Source organism: Pygocentrus nattereri, chromosome 14 (assembly GCF_015220715.1).
Source record: "Pygocentrus nattereri isolate fPygNat1 chromosome 14, fPygNat1.pri, whole genome shotgun sequence".
In the NCBI taxonomy this organism is placed as follows: Eukaryota; Metazoa; Chordata; class Actinopteri; order Characiformes; family Serrasalmidae; genus Pygocentrus; species Pygocentrus nattereri.
The window spans coordinates 17,868,288-17,887,519 of NC_051224.1; the positions used below are offsets into that span (position 1 = coordinate 17,868,288).

Genomic DNA, 19,232 nt, shown 5'->3' on the forward strand with positions numbered 1-19,232 from the left:
AAATCAGCTGACTGGAGGCTTAATTGTTACAGTAGTTGGTGAGTTTTCCTTTTGTGTTATTTTAAGAGATGAATAGAAAATAAAATAGTGCAGTCAAAAAATATTTAAATTGTTAGTTAAAGATAATTAATAAATATAGTAGTATTTCATAATTGTGCATTATTATTAACCATTAAAAAGGAAAGCCCTGTAATTGTCTTTATTCATGTTTTGTATTAAAGCACATCTAATGCAATATATCTTTATAAATATCTAATTTCCTATTATAAGGTCATAACTTCATTATAGGCATCCAATTAATGAGTATAAAACAGTGCAATTAGTTATTAATAATTAGGTTTCAGCCATTCAGAATAATGATTGTTCTTATATCACTAAGTATATAGTAAATTTATTCATTCATTCATTCATTCATTCATGTGTAACTGTATCATTATTGTCAAACTATTCGGTAATGGCTAGGTTTCTGTATTCAGACATTCTTTTAGCTTACATGGATCCATGAATACTTTTATTACAAACTTTCAGTGATATATTTCACCAATATTGATATTGAATTTAATCAGCACTGCTGGACACTAAGCTTCAGTATGTTAGCACTGACTGGCTATGAGGATCTAACTGATATTTAGTGTGACGTAATGTGATTTGTGGCTCTGGCGCTGAATGTTGACTGATTTTTGTGAACACCTGATGCTAACTAAATCTGAAAATATTACTAGATATGTACAGGATTGAAATGGACACAGATCTCTCCTACTGGCACCTATCGTGAACATGCACTCACACACACTGCTTTGTGTTGTGTGTATGAGTGTTTCCATCTGCTTTTGTATGAGTGTGTGTAAATGCTGCCAACTCTCATCCTCAAATTACAATAAATCAGTCTTCACTTGAACTTAACTGAATTACGGAAAGGATTTCCCCACAAATACGAACTTTGTTTACAAAAATCAGCTGCTACTGAACTTGTGTTACTAGTGTTGATTTACCTTATGTAGGGCTAATTGATCTTATTAGTCCTGGTGTAAAAGTGGTGCCCAGTCAATTTAGAACCACACATATGGTCAGTCAATTTAACAGTCAACAGTAAGGCTAGGCAGTTAACCAGAATATAGAATGTATGCATACACCTAAGGAAAGATGGAAGAAAACAACCAGACTAAATTTCAGATCCCATTTGAATACATGAAATCATCAAAAAGGTTCCCCTAAATCAAAACAATAAAAGATATATAATTTATTCGAGTATGCGTCCTGTGGTAGCAGGTGGAAATCCCATCAAACATGGAAAACACAATTCATTCTCTTTTATTTGAATTGCTGGACTTTGGCTAAATTAATGCTTGGCATAGTTTCGGTCTTTCAAGTCTAATACTTTAGGCGTTGCTTTAAAATGAATCAGTTCAATCAATAGCAACTTGAGTCAAGTCAAGTCGAAATTTATTTAAATAGCTCTTTTTACAACAGATGTGGTCACAAAGCACCTTCACAGAAAAATTGAGGTCTAAGCCCCCAAGAGTGTTGCCAATGGCAACAGTGGCAAAGAAAAACTCCCTAAGAGCAAGAAAGAGGAACCTTGAGGGAAACCAAGACTCAAAAGGGGAGCCCATCCTCCTCTGGTCGACACCTGATAGCAAAAGGCTTCTTCTTCTTCTTTCGGCTGCTCCCTTTAGGGGTCTCCACAGCGGACCATCTGCCTCCATCTTGCCCTATCCACTGCCTCCTCTACTTTTACATCAACCATCTCCATGTCCACCTTCACTACATCCATAAACCTTTTCTGAGGTCTACCTCTTCTCCTTCTACCCGGCATTAGTTTAAAATATTAGAACACAAAACAGGGAAAACAGGTGGAGCAATTGGTTAATTAATTTGAGTCAGTTCAACATTTTTTGGAATACAGATGCTCCGCCCACAAAAGTACATGGAGTGTGTGATATCCATTCCTCGCTAAGTTAGGCAGAACTTTATTGACAGCTATTCACATGTACGTGCTTTTGTGCACCGGTTTTATTCTGTCTGATGGGAAACCCACGTTAGTAAACAGTTGCCTGCCCTGCACATCATGAACTGTCTTTTTAGAGCAAGATATATTTCAATCACTGGATTGAAAATGTGTGTGAAGCTCATGGCATCACATTTTTAAAAGTGGTTATTAATTCTGTTTAATTAAATGAGCCTTACAAGCTAGGGGTGTATTGTTTGTTGTAGCCCTGTTTTAAAAGTCAGATGGCCATTTCCTGTCAAAGTAGGCAGTTCTTTACTATGTTAAATGACAAAACTCAGTTCAGGCTGTCTGATGAGAGGCAGAAGTTTAGGCTCTACCTGACCCCTAACGTAGTCTTAACCTCAGCAAGTAAAAGATCAGTTTCTGCCTTTGTTCACTTTTAACAATAAAACCTAAATATGTTGTTAAACCTTATACATCTAGTTTTCACTATTGTTTTGCTGAATTATTTAAATAAAGTAATGTAATTTTATGGTGGATTACTATTATTAATGAAAGCCATGAAGTCACTTCTGATTCCTTGTGACCATATGGAGAGTGGCTCTTCAGAATATCCTGTTCTCTGTTTGAGTCTTCAGACTTCTGAATGGCTTGTTTATCTCTGATGTCTCCATGCATCTTTCTGCTGGTCATCCTCTTCTTCTTTTACCTATAACTGTTGCATGCATAATTATCTTGAATAAATTGGTTCTCATCATAATATTTATTACATTTAGTAAGTTTTCACATAGTTATTCAATTTACATCCTGCAATTTTTTCCTGTTTCAGTTTCAAAAAGCAAAAGCTGGGTGACAACGTAAAGACTGACTCTCTTCTTCTAATTTGTCAAATAAAATTATATGAATTGAAAATTCATCCCAATTTTTCCTCTTATATTGATGAGCTACAAATGAGAAATAAGAAAACAAAATGTGAGAAGAGTCAAACACCACGTGAGACCTAGAAGTGTAAAAAAACTGATAAACATTACACACACGTCATCATTATTCATCTTTCCTGCCTTTCTTTTCCATTCTTTCATCTCAAGAGGGAAACCTTCTGCTCCACAGTTTACCTCTCTCTTTCAGTCCCAGTGGAAATTATGATTCTCTGCTTACCCTCGTCTCTCCCTCTCTCTATTTCTCTTTTCATCTGTCTTCTCTTCCCTCTCTCTCTGTTCTTTCCCTCTCTTGCTTTCCCTTTCTCTACATCTAAGGAAAGCTTTGGAATACAGCTAGTTCACTCTTTGTGTCACTTTTGATTCCATCTCTTTGTGTTCTGTTCACTTGATCTCCCTTGTTACTTGCTGCCTTTTTCTGCCACTTTGAATAAAATTGAGTCTTTTTCAGTCACTGTACAGCAAGTTGCCACATTGACTGGGCAATTTATTAGAACCACTGACCATAACTGATTAACACTTGACACAGATGCACACTCAACTCACTCAAACCCAAATCCGATATGTTATTAACTCACTCGTGACTCAACTCTTGAGATGCACTCATAACTGACTAGCAGCTTGACTTGGATGCATGCTCTTAACTGACTCATGACTTGACTCGGATGCATGCTCTTAACTGACTTGTGACTTGACTTGAATGCGCAATCTTAACTAATTCATGACTCAGGTAGGGTGCACTCTTAACTGACTGGCTGGGGCAGAGGGTACATTTCGGATGGGGCAGAGGGTCGTTTACCGAAACAGATGTACTCCAGTCAGTAATCATACCCCTAACAAGGGAATCAATATGGTAAGTGTTTCTAATGTGTGTATATACATGGTAGGTATACTTAATTAACTACTGAGTGGTTTGTTTATCATAAAACCACTAATTCAGCCCATATATTTCTGACACACACACACATTGGGGAAGATGAGTATGAGATGGCAGACACAGTCTAAGTACACACACACACACACACACACACATACACACACACACACACACACACACACACAGTCAAACATACCCAGAGACAGGTTTGAAGTTAAATTGCAGCAAGGGATCTGCCTGGAAAGCTCTCAAACTCATACTAATTACCCAGTGGCCAATTAAAATGCAGCTCCACAGACTAAAGGTCCTGACTCCAGCCAATTAAAACGCAGATGTGAGAAGCTGGGGGCGTAACCCTCTGGACGGGGCATGAAGAGTGCTCAGCTGAGACACAGCAATACTGCTTTAATCAAATCCACCTTTAATCAATGGAATAGACCTCATCTGTACATAAACAGGGGCATAGTTTTGGTTTGAGGAGTGGGGAAGCATTACTTAGTTGGAGCCTCACACACAAACACAAGTTATTTTATGCTTTTGTGTATAGATGCATCAATACTGATCTTGGGCTTTGGTCCAAAACTGTTCTCGTTTAATTATACTCATAACAATGCACCAACACAAGCTTCCAATGCTACCAGATACCATGGTATGTAAGCTTATTGTACAGTGTCATGCTAATGAACAAACGAAACAAACCTGGCAGTGAACAAGGGTCTGATTCTGTTTCCGATGCTTTGGTGGTTTGACACACAGCTGTTTACATAATAATAGAAATCCAATATATGTGCCAGCAAATTAAGCATTACCACAAGGATGCCTTGATGTTTATGGCCAAACTGAAGGCCTAGCCTTCAATCCAACCACTTTCTCCCAGGCAACTCCCAATCGTAGAAGAAACCGGATGAGGATTTGTGAGCATGCATAGCCAAAACCATCCCCACCTCCCCCTCGTTAGAAATGCTAATGCTGTTGGTAGGACATGGTCATGAAGTGGATTTAGTATTTTGAGTTTGCGCTGGAGAGCAGAGGCAGCTTCAGTTAAACACTTCACACATCTTTTATAGCCCGGCAATAGCAGTTTTCCCAGTGGAAATAGATACGCTGTGCATGACGCCAGAGCATGGTTAAGTTAAAAACAGCTCGGGGCCATCTGCTCCTGAGGCAAAGAAAACTTACAAAATGTTTTCAGAGGTGCAGCTTTAGAGACAAATTGGGTCTTTATCTGATACATTAGTAAAGCAGAAGGTGCTCAGAGTTCATGAAAAGGGAGAAATGATTCAGTAAATGTTTAATTCACTCAGAGTGAAATTGAGGGCACTGTAAGAATGAAGGAAACCTGTTCAGGTTGAAAAGCTGCAGTTAACTCTGCTGAGAGTATATATACAAAGGATATATAATTACCACATTTTTACACACTTTATTATTGTCTGAAGGAAACCATGTATCTCCAAAATGGTAACTTTAAAGGAGAAGGAAAAACATACTTTACATTTAATGTAAGTCGTTGGGTCGTTTATTTTTGTCTGGTTATCATGAAATTTACATACAATGTAAAGGATAATAAGTATTTTCAAATTATGTCAAAAACTCAAAAAAAAAGTCAAAAATGGAGATACAAGGTTTTCTTCCGACAGCAGCGATTTAATATATATGGGGCATTTTTAGCACATATAGTTACTTACATATATAATACATATAGGACATTTTTTACTAATGTTATTACTATACTATGCAGGAAAATCTAGGGGAAATCTAGGGGAACAGTAACATCTGATTTAAAATGTGAAGGTTGGAGCGCAAACTAGGAGGAAACAAGACACAAATCCTTATTTTACCATTTAATGTATGCTAGGGTAAAGTACAATCATGCTAGTATCACAGTGAGACCTCCAAAAATATCATTATTTACACTATTAACAATATTTACAAAATGGCAAATATACTTGCTGCTTAAGTGAATGGGATTCTGGACCTGGATGGGGCTAAAGGAAAGAAATCACCAAAACAAACAAAAAGAAAAACACTACCCTAGCTCTTTAATTTGAGATCTTACTAATGCCAAAAACATAAATTCAAGGATTGGTGCCCACCCCTTACCTAATGTACACAATGTATACATTGGGCTGCTGCGTGGTGTAAAATGTATGATCGCACCCATCTAACTTGTCCAGAACCTCAAGAAAGAACAGCAGCGTATAAGAGAGAAATACAATAGACAGATGTAAAGCAGCAAGGCAATAAAGCTAGCATGATTTAACAACTCGAGGCACAAAAGCACAAGCTGACGTGGTCAAGAAAAATCTACAACTGGTATGACAAAGCTAGCAAAGATAAATGCAAAACTACATGAGCCAAAAGAGAGTACAAAGCTTTGTGTACGTCTATAACAACAAAGACCAGTAGCACAGTAAACAGCTTTGAGCACAGGGAGAATGCGGGGGTCTCTACAAGCTTTGCTGGGCTGCTTTTAAAGTTCAGGTCCCTCCGGAATTCTGAACGATGATTGATCACTGAATGGTAGACTTCAAGCCTCTAATGATGACTAACACCACAACTAAAATATAGCAGAGAACCAAATGAGGGAGGAGATATACAGGACAAACAAAGGGAAAGAAAGAGAACAAGTGAGAGAGAGAAAGAGAGAAAAATACTGGTCAGACACCCCTTTATCCAGCCTCAACACATAACACTACACAAAGGCTACGTTTGGTAAAGTGGCCCAAATCTGATTTTCTTACCAAATCCGATTTCATTGTTTGGCTTGTATGTATGTATGTGTGTGTGTGTGTGTATATATATATATATATAAAACATAAATGACATACTATTATTACATATGGGTATTTACATTATTTACACATACATGATACACATGAGAGAGTATTGTTATTATTATTATTACATATAAGTACTTACATGTATAAAACACATGAGACATATCATATGGAAGTGCACATGTAAGTACAGTACACTGGGGCTTCTGTGTGAACCTGCTCTTTATACCAGATATGAAAGCATGTGTGTGTTTACTCTCAGCAGGACTGTCAGGTAGCCAGGCTTAGAGATTACTGACGCCTCATTGATACGTCATACTTTATCAATCACCCACTGACTGAACAACACCTCCGTCTGCTGCTACACACATACACACACACACACACACATTCCCTCTCTTGCTCACTCTCTTGTGTTCTTTTTCAAGGAATTTTTTTTCCTGAAGGAAGAGAATGTCCTTCCTTTAATTTCATTGATGTTTCAGTGTTTGTGTAGCCAGACATAAACTACTCACACAGACATATGTCCAAAGCACCTATATGTAATAAAATGTCTCATATGTATTATATGTAGGTATCCATAATAGTATGACTCCACATGTATGATATAGACACCACTGGTGGTTCTCTATTCACTAACTCCTGCCACACATCAGCAAAGTGCTGTAAATCCTACTTACTAGTAGTAATGCTGATTATTTCATTCCATAATATGGTAGTTGAAGTGTTGGCAAATGGGCAATTTTCCACCAAGCATGTCAAGCTGTCTAATGACAGTGCACTGGCAGCAGTTTGAAAAGATGCAGTGATACTTTTGATGGAATGCTTGCATGCGGTGATGACTCAGAGGAAGCATGTGTTAGCCTTCACCCTCCCAGCACGGGTAGTATACGTTATTGTGGAACATCTAGCTGGCACAGGGGTGTCAAACTCAACCACTACAAGAGCCAAATTAAAAAATCTCAACAGATTTGTGCTTTATTTCATTTTTACCTTAAATTTTGCCATGAATATGCCACAATCTGGCCATGCCAACATGCCAACAGCAAAATAGACACTGAATACTTGAAGCACTCAAAAACTAAGCTGTTTTTACAAAACAATAGGCTACATTAGCTACAGAGAACTCTTAAATCCTTTTAACTGTCCCAAGGGGGTATTCTTTAAAAAATGCTTTATTGAACTAGACACCAGGTGGCTTTTATTTTTGTGTAGCCACTGACCTGTAAATTGTTGTCAGGGGAAGGGGGTCAGAGCACACATTATGTTGCAGTGCATACTCATGGTGAAACGGGCTAATAATAACAGAAAGTAAAAATAATTTCATGGGCTGCATAGGCCTGCGGCCCTTGTGTTTGACACGTGGAAGCTAGCAGGTGGTATTGGACACAACTTGGGAAGAAACCTTGAAAAAAAATGCAAAAACAACTGTTTAATTCATGTTCATTTTGCTCCTCCCCCACCCCCCGCCCTTCATTTCCTGCCCTCCAAAATATCCAGGCCTGAGAATCAATACATAATAATATTTTTAAAAACTAAAAATAATAACCTGAGTAATCAAAAAAGTTACAGTATGTTTATTTCATGTAAAAAATGAAACATGGAGCTTTTGAAAAATAATTTTGCAGAATTAGGTGCATGTTGTTTGTTCTAGATGTATTTTTCTCTGGTTTTCCATAAACTCCTAACTTGAAAATGTATATAAATGAACACACATTAAGCTTTGTCCAGTGGGTGTTTGATTGACCCTCTTCTCATTGCACTGCACACACACACACACACACACACACACACACACATACACACACACGCGCACACACACTCTAAGCTCTCACACATGCAGTCAGCTGTGATAATGAAAGAGATGAGGGTGAGAGAGAAGAGATGGACAGAAAGGAACAAGCAAACAGACAGAGAGAGAGCAAGAGAGAGAGAGAGAGAGAGAGAGTGAGAGAAACAAAGAATGAGCAAATGAACCAAGAGAGCAAGAGAGAGCAAAAATGACATGGAGATATACTGAGAAAAAGAGAGAGAGGAATCGGCAGCCCTCTTTATCCAGCTCGCCCGCCAGGGCCTTCGTGCTCTCTCCCTCTCTCTCTCTCTCTCTCTCTCTCTCTCTCTCGCTCTCGCGCTCTGTACCCATTCATTCCTCCCCTTGTGAGTGATGTGGGACACCGTTTCGATTCTGTGTGGACGGATGGATGGATAGCTGTAAGGAGTGATGGAGTGACGTAGCAGTGTGAGTGAGCAGAGAGAGGGGCGATGGACAGTGAGGAGCAGGATGAAGCAGGTTGGTCTGACATTACAGTCTGCTGTGTCTCACTGATGTCTGCTGTCATGCGTCTATGGGGAATACTGAAAGTGCAGCCCTGTCTGGATTTGTTTGTCAAAACTTTAATGCCCACATATTGCCTAGTTATGTTCTTAAACCTTAATCTTAAAGCTTTAATATGCTGCATACAGCTTTTCATTCTTACCTGTTTTGTGTTTGTGATTGAAGTGGAGTTGTTTCATTATGATCTGAATTTGATGAAAAGGTCAGATTATGCATACTAGTATTGGTTTGTGCAATGTTGTGGTTTGATTGGTGGAGAAAAAGACTGCTCTTTGCATTTTTGACATGTTTTTGCCATTTTGTGACATAGCAACAAATAAAAAACATCTCAGATGCCTCTCCATGCGGAATTTAATTTATTACATATGTAATACCTATGTAATAATTATGTAATTAGGTAAAGTAACTTAATTAAATGATTGCAAATTAAATGATTAGCCAAATAACTCATTCTAGACTTCCATATGTCCATGCTCACATGTTTGGAGAGTGTGTGATGACTGAAGATTGTCTGAATTGGGTGGAGTATCCAGACTCAAGGTTTTCAGTGTTGTGGGGCTACAAAGTGGGGATGAATGGGTCATCATTTTTAATAGCTTTTCATGAAAATGAAGGCCAATTCAGATTATAAGAGCGAAGTATGCCATTTATGCACTCCATCACTGCCCATGCCAAAGTGCTTCTGTGTTAGGAATATGGCCTGAAAAGATTTCAGCACAGTGAGGAACAGTGTACTGAGTAAATGTTTATCGAAAGTTTAAAGACTTTAAACTCTTTAGGACATTTTGTGTCTTATTTCATGAATTTGGTCAGGGATGGAGGAAGGACAGAGGAAATATGCTTAAGTAGTCAAAATCTTGCTGAGTTAGAATTGGAAATGTGAAGCTAAACTGAAGGGTTTTGTTCCAGAATGCATTATATATCAATTTGAGGAATCTTCATTATTATTTCATGATATATTGGGAGTAGGATTTACACAAACAAGAAATATTAGTGCTATATTATGATTAATACCTCCTTTATTAGAGAAATATCTGCTGTAATTCTTTTCAGAAATGTGTTATACTCAAAATGATCATAAATGAATATACAGCATAATACTACATAACTGTACCTATGTGTAAATAAAACAAAACTTTTATTTGCTTGGGGGTGTGTGGTGTGGTGGAAGATCTAAATGAAAATGGGAGTTAAAAGTGTGTTTTTTCCTCTTGAAAATGTAATATAAGTATTCCATTTCATTAATACAAATGGTATAAATATTTAAGTATGGCAACTTTTCCACCCCGGGTTTGTTTTGTGGAGAGAAACTTGTTCTTTGCATTTATGCTGTTTTTGCCCATTTTGCTCATCACACTTCAACCTCTCAGTAACACTTTACTTTTTAATCTATATAACACAGTTATAACATCTTAGATAAACACTCCAATCATTCAAACATTTTAAAAAATGTTTAAATCAACATTTACAAAGTATACATGTTTGCATGAAATTCCTATAGAATACCATGTCATGTTATTGAGATAAAAGTGCTCTTTTTTTATTTCGAAAGAAGAGTATTATTTTCAATAAAGTGCCTCATTTCTGGACAGCCAAAATAAAAATGAGCTTGCTAAATGCTTTGGCACGTTTTACCTTTCAGCTTCTTTTTATCTTTGTTATCTGAATCACTTGTTGCTTTACATGTCATTTTGCTGTGTGGATGCTAAAGTACTCATAAAATGCTTAGAAACAATCACACACTCAGAAACAATCTTGGTGTGGTGGGGTGCCTATGTTTTAAAGCACTTAATGACCAAAGAGGAAAGGTAAGGTCATTTTTATTCTGGAAATGATGCTCTTTACTTTTTAAAAAAATACTTTAAAAAAAAAAATGTTGCTTTATGAATGTTGATTTAAACATTCCCAAACATGTCATAATAATTATGTAATTTGTTATAAGTAACTAAAGTAATTTGTCCATTAAACAAAATAACTCATAGCCTTTCAGACATCTGTGTTTACATGTTAAGACAGTGGGTCACAGTGTAGGGGGATTTGTTGGGTCTGAGCACAAGCACTACTTTTATGTATGGGTTGTGTGATGAATAGTTTTGGAACTCCTGGTTGAAGGTGTGTTTGGTCTGCTGTTGTGCAGCAGCTGAGTTTCCACAGGACTGAATATACCTGAGTTCAGAAACAAGTGTTTCTGCTCTTCAGGCAGTTCAGACTCAGTTTGGCGAGAAGATCACTTCTTAGTATGTTTGAAAAGCTTCTGTTCTATATTTTCATGAGACAGCCGTGTGTGTGTGTGTGTGTGTGTGTGTGTGTGTGTGTGTGTGTGTGTGTGTGTGTGTGTGATATAAAGGTATGAAATGGAGTTGAGTAACAGATCAAACAGCAAAGTTGTTCTGCTCTTGCTTCTATTTCAGCTCTTTCCTGGGTTCATTTCTCTGGAAAAAAAAAAGGCAGAGAGATAGAGAAGCAGATAGAGAGTGCGAGTGTGAGTGTGTGAAGGGGTGAGACAGAATATGAGTGAGAGAGCTTGAGAGAAGAGAATGAAAGAGGGAAAGTGTGAGAGAAAGAGAGAGTGAGAGAGAAGAAAGGTAAAGGAGATGAAAGCAAAGGAGATGAAGAAAGTAGAGGGAATGAGGGAGAGGAAAACAGAAAGTATCTCTTCAACTTTCTCCTCTCTTTCCCTCCCTCTCTGCCTCTCAGTCTATTTTTATTCTCCTCTCTACTCTCTCTTTCTTTCCGTGTCTCACTCACTGTGTCACAGAGAGACTGGAGAGAGAGCGAGAGAGATAAAGGACAAAAAGAAAGAGAGAGAGAGCGCAAAAAGAACAAGGGAGAGAACGAGACAAAATGAGGAAGGTGAGAGAGGAAAAAGAAAGACAGAGAATAAGAGCGAGAGAAAGAGGTAAAAAGAAAGACAAAGGGAAAAGGCAAGAGAGAAGAAGAAAGAAAGAGAAAAAGAGAGAAGGAGCGAGAGAAAAGAGGGAGACAGAAAAAGAGTGAGGTGGAGAGGAAGAAAGGAAGAGAAAGAATGGGAGAGAGGAGGAGAGGAAGACAGAAAGAGAAAAAGGGATAAAAGAAAAAAGGGGAGGAGAGAAAGAATGTAAGAAGGCAGGAAAGAGGGGGAGAGAAGGAAGAGAGAAAGATGTATAAAAGGAAGAGATATATAAGAGGTAGAGGAAGAGAGAGAGGTGGAGAGAGAAAGAGAATGAGGAGGAAAGAGAGATAGAGATGAGAGGTAGAGGGAGAAAGTGATGAGAGGCAGAGGGAGAGAGTGAGAGATGAGAGGCAGAGGGAGAGAGTGAGAGATGAGAGGCAGAGGGAGAGAGTTCAGTGAAATAATAGAGATGGAAGCTTGATAATAAGTGTATAATAGCTGGTGCGGAGGGGAAGTGAGGAAATGACAGGTGTAGGGGAATAAGAGGAGAACAAAACAGGAGATGAGTGGAGAGAGAGCGAGGGCGGGCTGATGAGAGAGAACATGCACTGATGAGAGAGTCAAGGAGAGAGGCGTATAAAGACATACAGCACATCCAGTGATGGAAATGTTTTACATGGGAAAATTACAGAGAGAAGGTGTATTAATATTGTATTCCTGTAGGCCAGAGTACACTGACCGGGAAAACACAGACAAACGACTGTTCACTCTATATTATTTTACTTCTCAGCTTTTTTTAATATTTTAAAGACAGCTGGAGACAGAACATTTGTTCATTTTTGTTTTGTCCAGCCTTAAAGAAGAATTTGCTGCATAGGTGTTACACTAGAGGGAAGCCAAGAAGGAAGCATGGATGGTCTCTTCTCTTCTCCTCTCTTCTCTGCTCTTCTCCTCTCTTCTCTTCTCTTCTCTTCTCTTCTCTTCTCTTCTCTTCTCTTCTCTTCTCTTCTCTCTTCTCTGCTCTTCTCCTCTCTTCTCTGCTCTTCTCCGCTCTGACCCTGGCTGTGTGGTTGTTGTAGAGAATGGTTTAGAGAGACAGGAATCAGTTTAAATCAGGTTTTAAAGGGCAGTTTTGGCCCACAGCCCATTTTCTTTCAGAGAGGAAGTGCTTAGCTCCCCACGTCTCACACACATACACTGCCTAGCTGACATTTTCCAGCTCACCGAGGGGGCCAAGCCGCTCCCACAGCTCACAGGAGTGCCATCTATGTTCCCTGTGTATCTAAAAGTATCTAAAACCCCCTTCTAATCAGTGAGTTTAGCTACTTTCAGTTGCACTCATTGCTGGAACAGGTACTCAAATGCGCTCTCTCTCTCTCTCTCTCTCTCTCTCTCTCTCTCCCCATTTGTTTTCTCTGCTGTATCATCTGCTGAAGTGAGCTTTCAGTACATCTAGAGGAAGATTTTATAGATCGATTTGTATAAATAAAAGAGTGTTTTTCTGCTAAATGAAAGAGTGAAAGAGTGAAAGATTGTGTTTCGGTACTGCCTGCCTTTGTGCCTGCTGGCTTCACTGCACTGCACTTATCAGTTAATTGCCGTTTAAGATACAGATCTTGTATCATTTAAAAATGTCATTGTGTAGCACATCCCTAGAAAGAAATGTTGAAGAGAGTGAGCCACACCTCGGTTTGTGTGTGTGTGTGTGTGAGAGAGAGATGTTCACAAGTTGATTCATGTGAGTGTGAGCCGAGTCTTGAGTCTTTAGTAGAGAATTTTGGTTTAGTCTCATTACCAGTTGCAGGAAGTGCATTGTAAAACCTTTGAGGTTCAATGCGGCTTCAAATAATGAGCCTTTTATCAACCTTCAGTCTTCAGTTTGCTACTAGTTATTTAATCCAGCCAAAGTTTTAGTCTGTAAAGTTTTAAAGAAATGTGTATTTGTGATTTATTACAGCTTCCACTAGATTGCCTTAAAACCTCTGCTAAATTAACTAGCGTGCTACATTTTGCATTCTTATCCATTATGTGAAGTTGTTGAATACAGTATTAGGAGTCTTGCCCAAGGATTCTTATTAGTGTAGCATGGCCTGTTGAACCCCAGTCCGTTGCATACAGGGCAGCAGAATTACCCACTAATCTACACAAACTGCATACTTGCTGCCCAAACTACAAGCTAGCCAACTGCTTTAATCTTTCCTTTAAATAGGCATTTACTGCCCTACACACTTAAAGAAAGATGTTTCTTCAAGGGTCGTTGAGTACAAAGAATGGGTCTATTTAGATGCAGAAGTTTTATAAAGAACCATTACATGCTTAACGCCTTTAAATCCCAGGCTGCTTACATACTAAGGCTTATAATTTAGTAACTACAGGGACTGTAATGTAGTGGCTGAGTTATTCTTAGATTATAATGTGTATAACAGGTATGGTTCTATGTAGAACCTTTTTGAAAATGGTTCTATATAGCATCAAAAATTGTTCTATTGTTGCAAGCTTGACACTGTAACAATAGAAGAAGTTGAGGTGCTTAATAGAACAATTTTCAAAATGGCTCTAAATAGAACCATATACAACACATTCCTCATCAATTTAAAGAGCAATTTCACCTTTAGAACCCTTCCATTTACTAAAGAACCCTTTAAAAACCATTTTTTTACTATTTAAAGACATCTATATGGTGTTGTTTACATATTTGCAGTATTTTCATAGCCTTATAACATGAATTGATTCTGCTGTCACTGTCATTCTTTTCTATATTTATATCAGTCTTTGTTCTACTGTATATTTGATTTGTAAATCTGTTTTGTATATGTATGACAGAATATTCTGTACTTTAGTGCAATTTAAATATCAAAATTCTGATTCTGCTGTGTATTCATAATTGCATTTCCAATGGAAATATGCATTATTAAAGACATAATTCAAATTCCAATGCAATCCTGACTTCCAGAATTCTAGAATTTCCATTTGCCCATTTGCAACTGCATTACTCTGTTGCGCTTCAATCCTGCCAAAATGAAAATGCCATAGCAATCCTGTTTGCAGTTGTATTTGCAGTGTCAAGTACTGTCAGGCACTCCTGTCCATCAAGTCTAGCTCCTCCGACATTCCTGTGTGCCTCTGTCCAAAACAGGTCATGATTTCACTAACATTGGTGCTTGCGCAGCCACAAGCTCTCCTAGTCAGTCAAGAATGGCTTCCATATGAAACAACAGGGAATCATTTGGGACAGAATGATCCTCGGCCTCGCTGGTCTCTAGCAGTGGTTGCTAAATTCAGATACCGGCAGAATTCTTTGATCGCTTTCTCTTAAAACACTTTCCAAAATAAAAGCCCCTCGACGTCAACAGGAGTGCCTGATTGTCAATGAAATTTGCAACTGCAAACAGGGTTGAAATTGCATTTTAATTTTGGCAGAACTAGAGCACAACAATGAGGAAACACAAATGCAAATAGACGATTGTTCTTCTGTTTTTAATATGTCAGAGTCAGTCCATTAAGATAATGAAAATGAAATGTCAAAAGCACTTTGCTTTCCCATATTAACTTTAACAGCCATTGTGCACAAAAATGCAATAACACTTTTGCATTTTAATTTGAATTACGTCTTAAATAATGCACACTCACATAGGAAATGCAGCCGTAAATACATAATGGAATTAGCATGCTCAAACTTGCATTTGAATTTAGTTCAGAATATGCTGCCATAGTGTATGTTCAGCTTTTATAATGTAATGCTGTAGGAGCCACTACAGGTGCACATTGCCTTATCCTGTCCTGGAAATTCACCTGTTGCCACTTTAATGCTGTAATATGTGGATCTCTAAGTTCTGTGTAAAATTGGGGGCATCAAAAAAGGAGAAGATGAAAAATCTAACTGTGTAGATGAAGATAACAGTGGGCTGAATAATAAACAGTGGTTCAAACCATTTAAATAGGTGTGAGTGTTTGCTGGCTAGTTGTGTTTCTGTTCTGCCTCGAGAATCTTGTCTTTGTTATTGTGGCTAAGGAAACTGAGAAAAACAAAAACAAAAAAAACTACCAACCTTGCATGAATTTGATCAGGAGGATCTCTACTTCTCCACATAGTAAACAAATTTCTGTTTTATTTTCTGGTCCATTAATTAAACATTTGAACTGATGTTGTTCAATATGATCACATGATGCACTAGCAATGTTTTGATTGGTTTGTTGTTTCATAAAACTTGATTCAAGAAGTTGAATCAAGGGACAGGACGCTGTACATTATGCAACTCAAGCACAATTTGGTTTCATGTAGATATCAAGCAACTATGGTTGCATAAAAGTTTCACCATGTAAAGCCAGCTTGAAGTTGAGTCGAGTTACAAGTTCCCATTTCTGATGTGGTTGTGTTCCATTATGTCAGCTCTCAGCTCTTGCACAAAAAAGAAAGAATTTCATAAGCAAGGAAAAGTAATCACATTGTCATAAAACTCATTTTAAAACGCTTCTCTCTCTCTCTCCCTCTCGCCTCACATGCCTCACTTGCCTCACTCGCCCGCTCTCTGATAGCAGCTGAAATTGTGCTGTGTTGGCTGGAGCTGGAATGTGGATTTGGTTTGGAACTTCATAGTAATCCACTTGCAGCAAAAGATGCGTGCACACATACACACACACACACACACACACACAGGATGTTCAATCAGCTGTTTGATAAATTATATAGTGAAGACCAAAAGTTTGCGACTAGAGTGCTTCTATTTTACATTCCTTTCCAATTTAATTGTCACGACCAGGCAGGGAGAAGACAAGTGCGGATATTTTATATATGTATGTGTGTGTATATATATATATATATATATAATGAGTATATATAATGAATGAATATATATATATATATATATATATAATGAGGCTTTATTAAAAAGGGCAAGTCCGAAAGAGTAGTCAAAAACGGGCCAGGGTCTCAATGTTAAGTAAATGAACAAAATTCAAAACACACCAGGGTGAAGTAACAGTCGAGGGTTCAAAGCATGGCAGATCATTATCAGAGGCAAGGCAAAAATCACAAACGGAGAAACGGGCAAAAAGGTCTTACACAGAGAATACACAATCATAACGAACGCTTTATAGAGTTGGGAAGGAATCACAAACAAGACTCAGCAAGTAAAACAAGGAACAAAGGGGTAATTATACTAGTGGACCCAGGTGAAGGCAATCTAGAACTCAGGTGACTGAGACCTGGTTAGAGTCATGTGATCCTTGGGACGTGTTATGGAAGATTTCAGATTCATCACTTTTTTCGCATTATCAGCATGAAAAACTCAGAAGACGCATGTGACGACATATGAATTCACTGATCATTTTGGATTGTAAATAGAATGAGTGTAATCACTGTAGCAAAACGATCTGAATGACTGTCCTGTAAATTATGCAGAATCAATGAAAAACTGGTGGAATTCCCCTTTAAACTAAGGCTGTACAATATAATGTTGTGCAGTTTTGGTTTTGATAATACTGTAATTTACAGGTGATTCCAATATATAAACGAACTGCTGGACCTGTATGTGTGTGCAGTCTGAACTGAAGCTGCATGCATTGCTAGTAGCCATTTTTATGTGTGTGGTTGGCATGTTGCCATGTTGGTGAGGGTGGGGTCAGTGAGGGGTGGGACGTGTCATCCCTCACTCAGTTCCTCCGCCAGCTGGCTCTTCATCATCCTCTACCTCCCCCATAACCACGGAAACCTACCCACCAGCCCATCTGTGAGCGTGCCCTGCCCTTTCCGTTTCCTTATGGGATAGTCCCAGTGGGCTTTCTAAAGAGAGAGAGAGAGAGAGAGAGAGAGAGAGAGAGAACAAGAAAGAAGGATGAGAGAGAGCAACAGAGAAACTAAAGTGTAAGAAAGAGAGCAGGAGAATGAAGGAGAACAAATGAGAAATTAAGAAAAGTGAAGGAGATAGTGAGAGAGAGGGAGAGAGTGAAAGAGAGACAGAACAAGAAAGAAGAGAAAAATCAACAAGGGGGAGCAACTGAGAAACTAAAGTGAGTAAGAAGGAGAGAGCAGGAGAGAGAAGGAGAACAAGCAAGAAAGAGAGGGAACAAGAGAGAGAGAGATAAAGAGAGAAAATGAGAGAAATTAAGCAGAGAGAATAAGAATTAACTACTTAAGCCTGTATTTGAAACCTCACTTCAGTTACTAGAGAAAGTTCACCCAAATAACAAATTTACATTTTCCCTTCATGTAAGGAGAATGGATCGGCCAAGACATGATTTGTGTGTGAAATTTGCTTCTTTTTTGCACTGCTAAAATGTCATAAATATACAAACTTACCAGGTAGCATCATAACTAAATAATAACTCTGCAGTATAAGGGGTTGAAATAAGAATCTGAGCCAGAGACCCATGTGTAGAGCTTTGTAATGAGGTAGATCTACATTGGTTCAGCCTACAGGAGTTGTAATGTTTTGCTGTATTTCTGTTCAAGATTTTCAATATTTGATTCAGTGTTTTAGTATTTCTAGTATTTTACTGTTCAAAGTCTGTGAGCAACTGTGACAGTAAAACACTGTAGATTAGAATTCATTACATCATAGCTAACCAGCAACTTTTAAATTATTATTATTATTATTATTAATAATAATAATAATAATAATATTAGCAGTAGTAGTAACTGTAATAGTAATAGTAGCTGTAATAATAGCAGTAGTACTAATAGTAGAAGTTGTAGTAGTGATAGTAGTAGTAGTAGTGATAGAATAGTAATAGTAGAAGTAGTTGTAATAGCATCAGTAATAACGTCAATAAAATGATAATAATAATAATAATAATAATAATGAAAATAATAAGGTGTATACTTTCATATATACAGTTAAATACATTTTAGGTGCAAATTAAATGTGTTTCTGTCATTTACATCAAAAAAAGTGATTTCTGTTGATCTTAGTACACTGTCAGTTCCTTCTATGTCCCTGTTTGTTTTTTTTCTTTGGTTAAACTAAGCAACCAAAACATGACTGAAATATTACACGGCTTAAGGTCAGGCACAATAAAAAGCAGGATTTAGTTCAACAAGTTAGACCCTCAGTATCAATCAGCTTTTCCATTTGAGCACTGACAACAAAAGCCTGATGAATGCGTTTTTAGATGCAGATGAAGCCGCTGTGCTGACAAGCTAAAGATGATACTGCACTGTGGTAGGAAAGACTGAACACAGCATAGAGATTAGACTGGGAGTTTGATGCTGACATATTTAGCAGCTACTGAATATATTTCTGAGCACTTTCAAAGATGCTGTTTTAGGCTGTTTTAAGCTTTGACAGAATATGATCTGCAAATACCCAAAAGAGAATTAATGTAGTTAGCAGTAAATCTATGTTACCTGAATCTGAAGTTGTTGAACTGATTATCAGGTGTTGAGTCATATGAAGAGTCATGTGAGCAGAGGCATGTTGTGTTTGTGGTTTATTAGCAGCATGAAAGCCTATTCTGACACCTAATGAAGACCTACTACTGACT

At 37.9% G+C, this 19,232-nt stretch overlaps 1 protein-coding gene across 15 annotated transcripts in view; it reads left to right on the plus strand.

The window, feature by feature from the left end:
* si:ch211-278a6.1 (SRC kinase signaling inhibitor 1) overlaps positions 1 to 19,232 on the plus strand; it is a 244,733-nt gene that overhangs the window by 81,579 nt on the left and 143,922 nt on the right. Inside the window, exon 1 of one of the 15 annotated variants that reach the window (XM_017697522.2) lies at positions 8,686 to 8,833. The exons of 13 other annotated variants lie outside the window; for them this stretch is intronic. In XM_017697522.2, coding sequence (XP_017553011.1) covers positions 8,806 to 8,833 — 28 coding nt within the window. In that variant the 5' untranslated portion in view covers positions 8,686 to 8,805. Of the gene's footprint in view, positions 1 to 8,685; positions 8,834 to 19,232 lie in introns of those variants that run through there. One more of the 15 variants, XM_037544608.1, reaches the window with a different exon arrangement.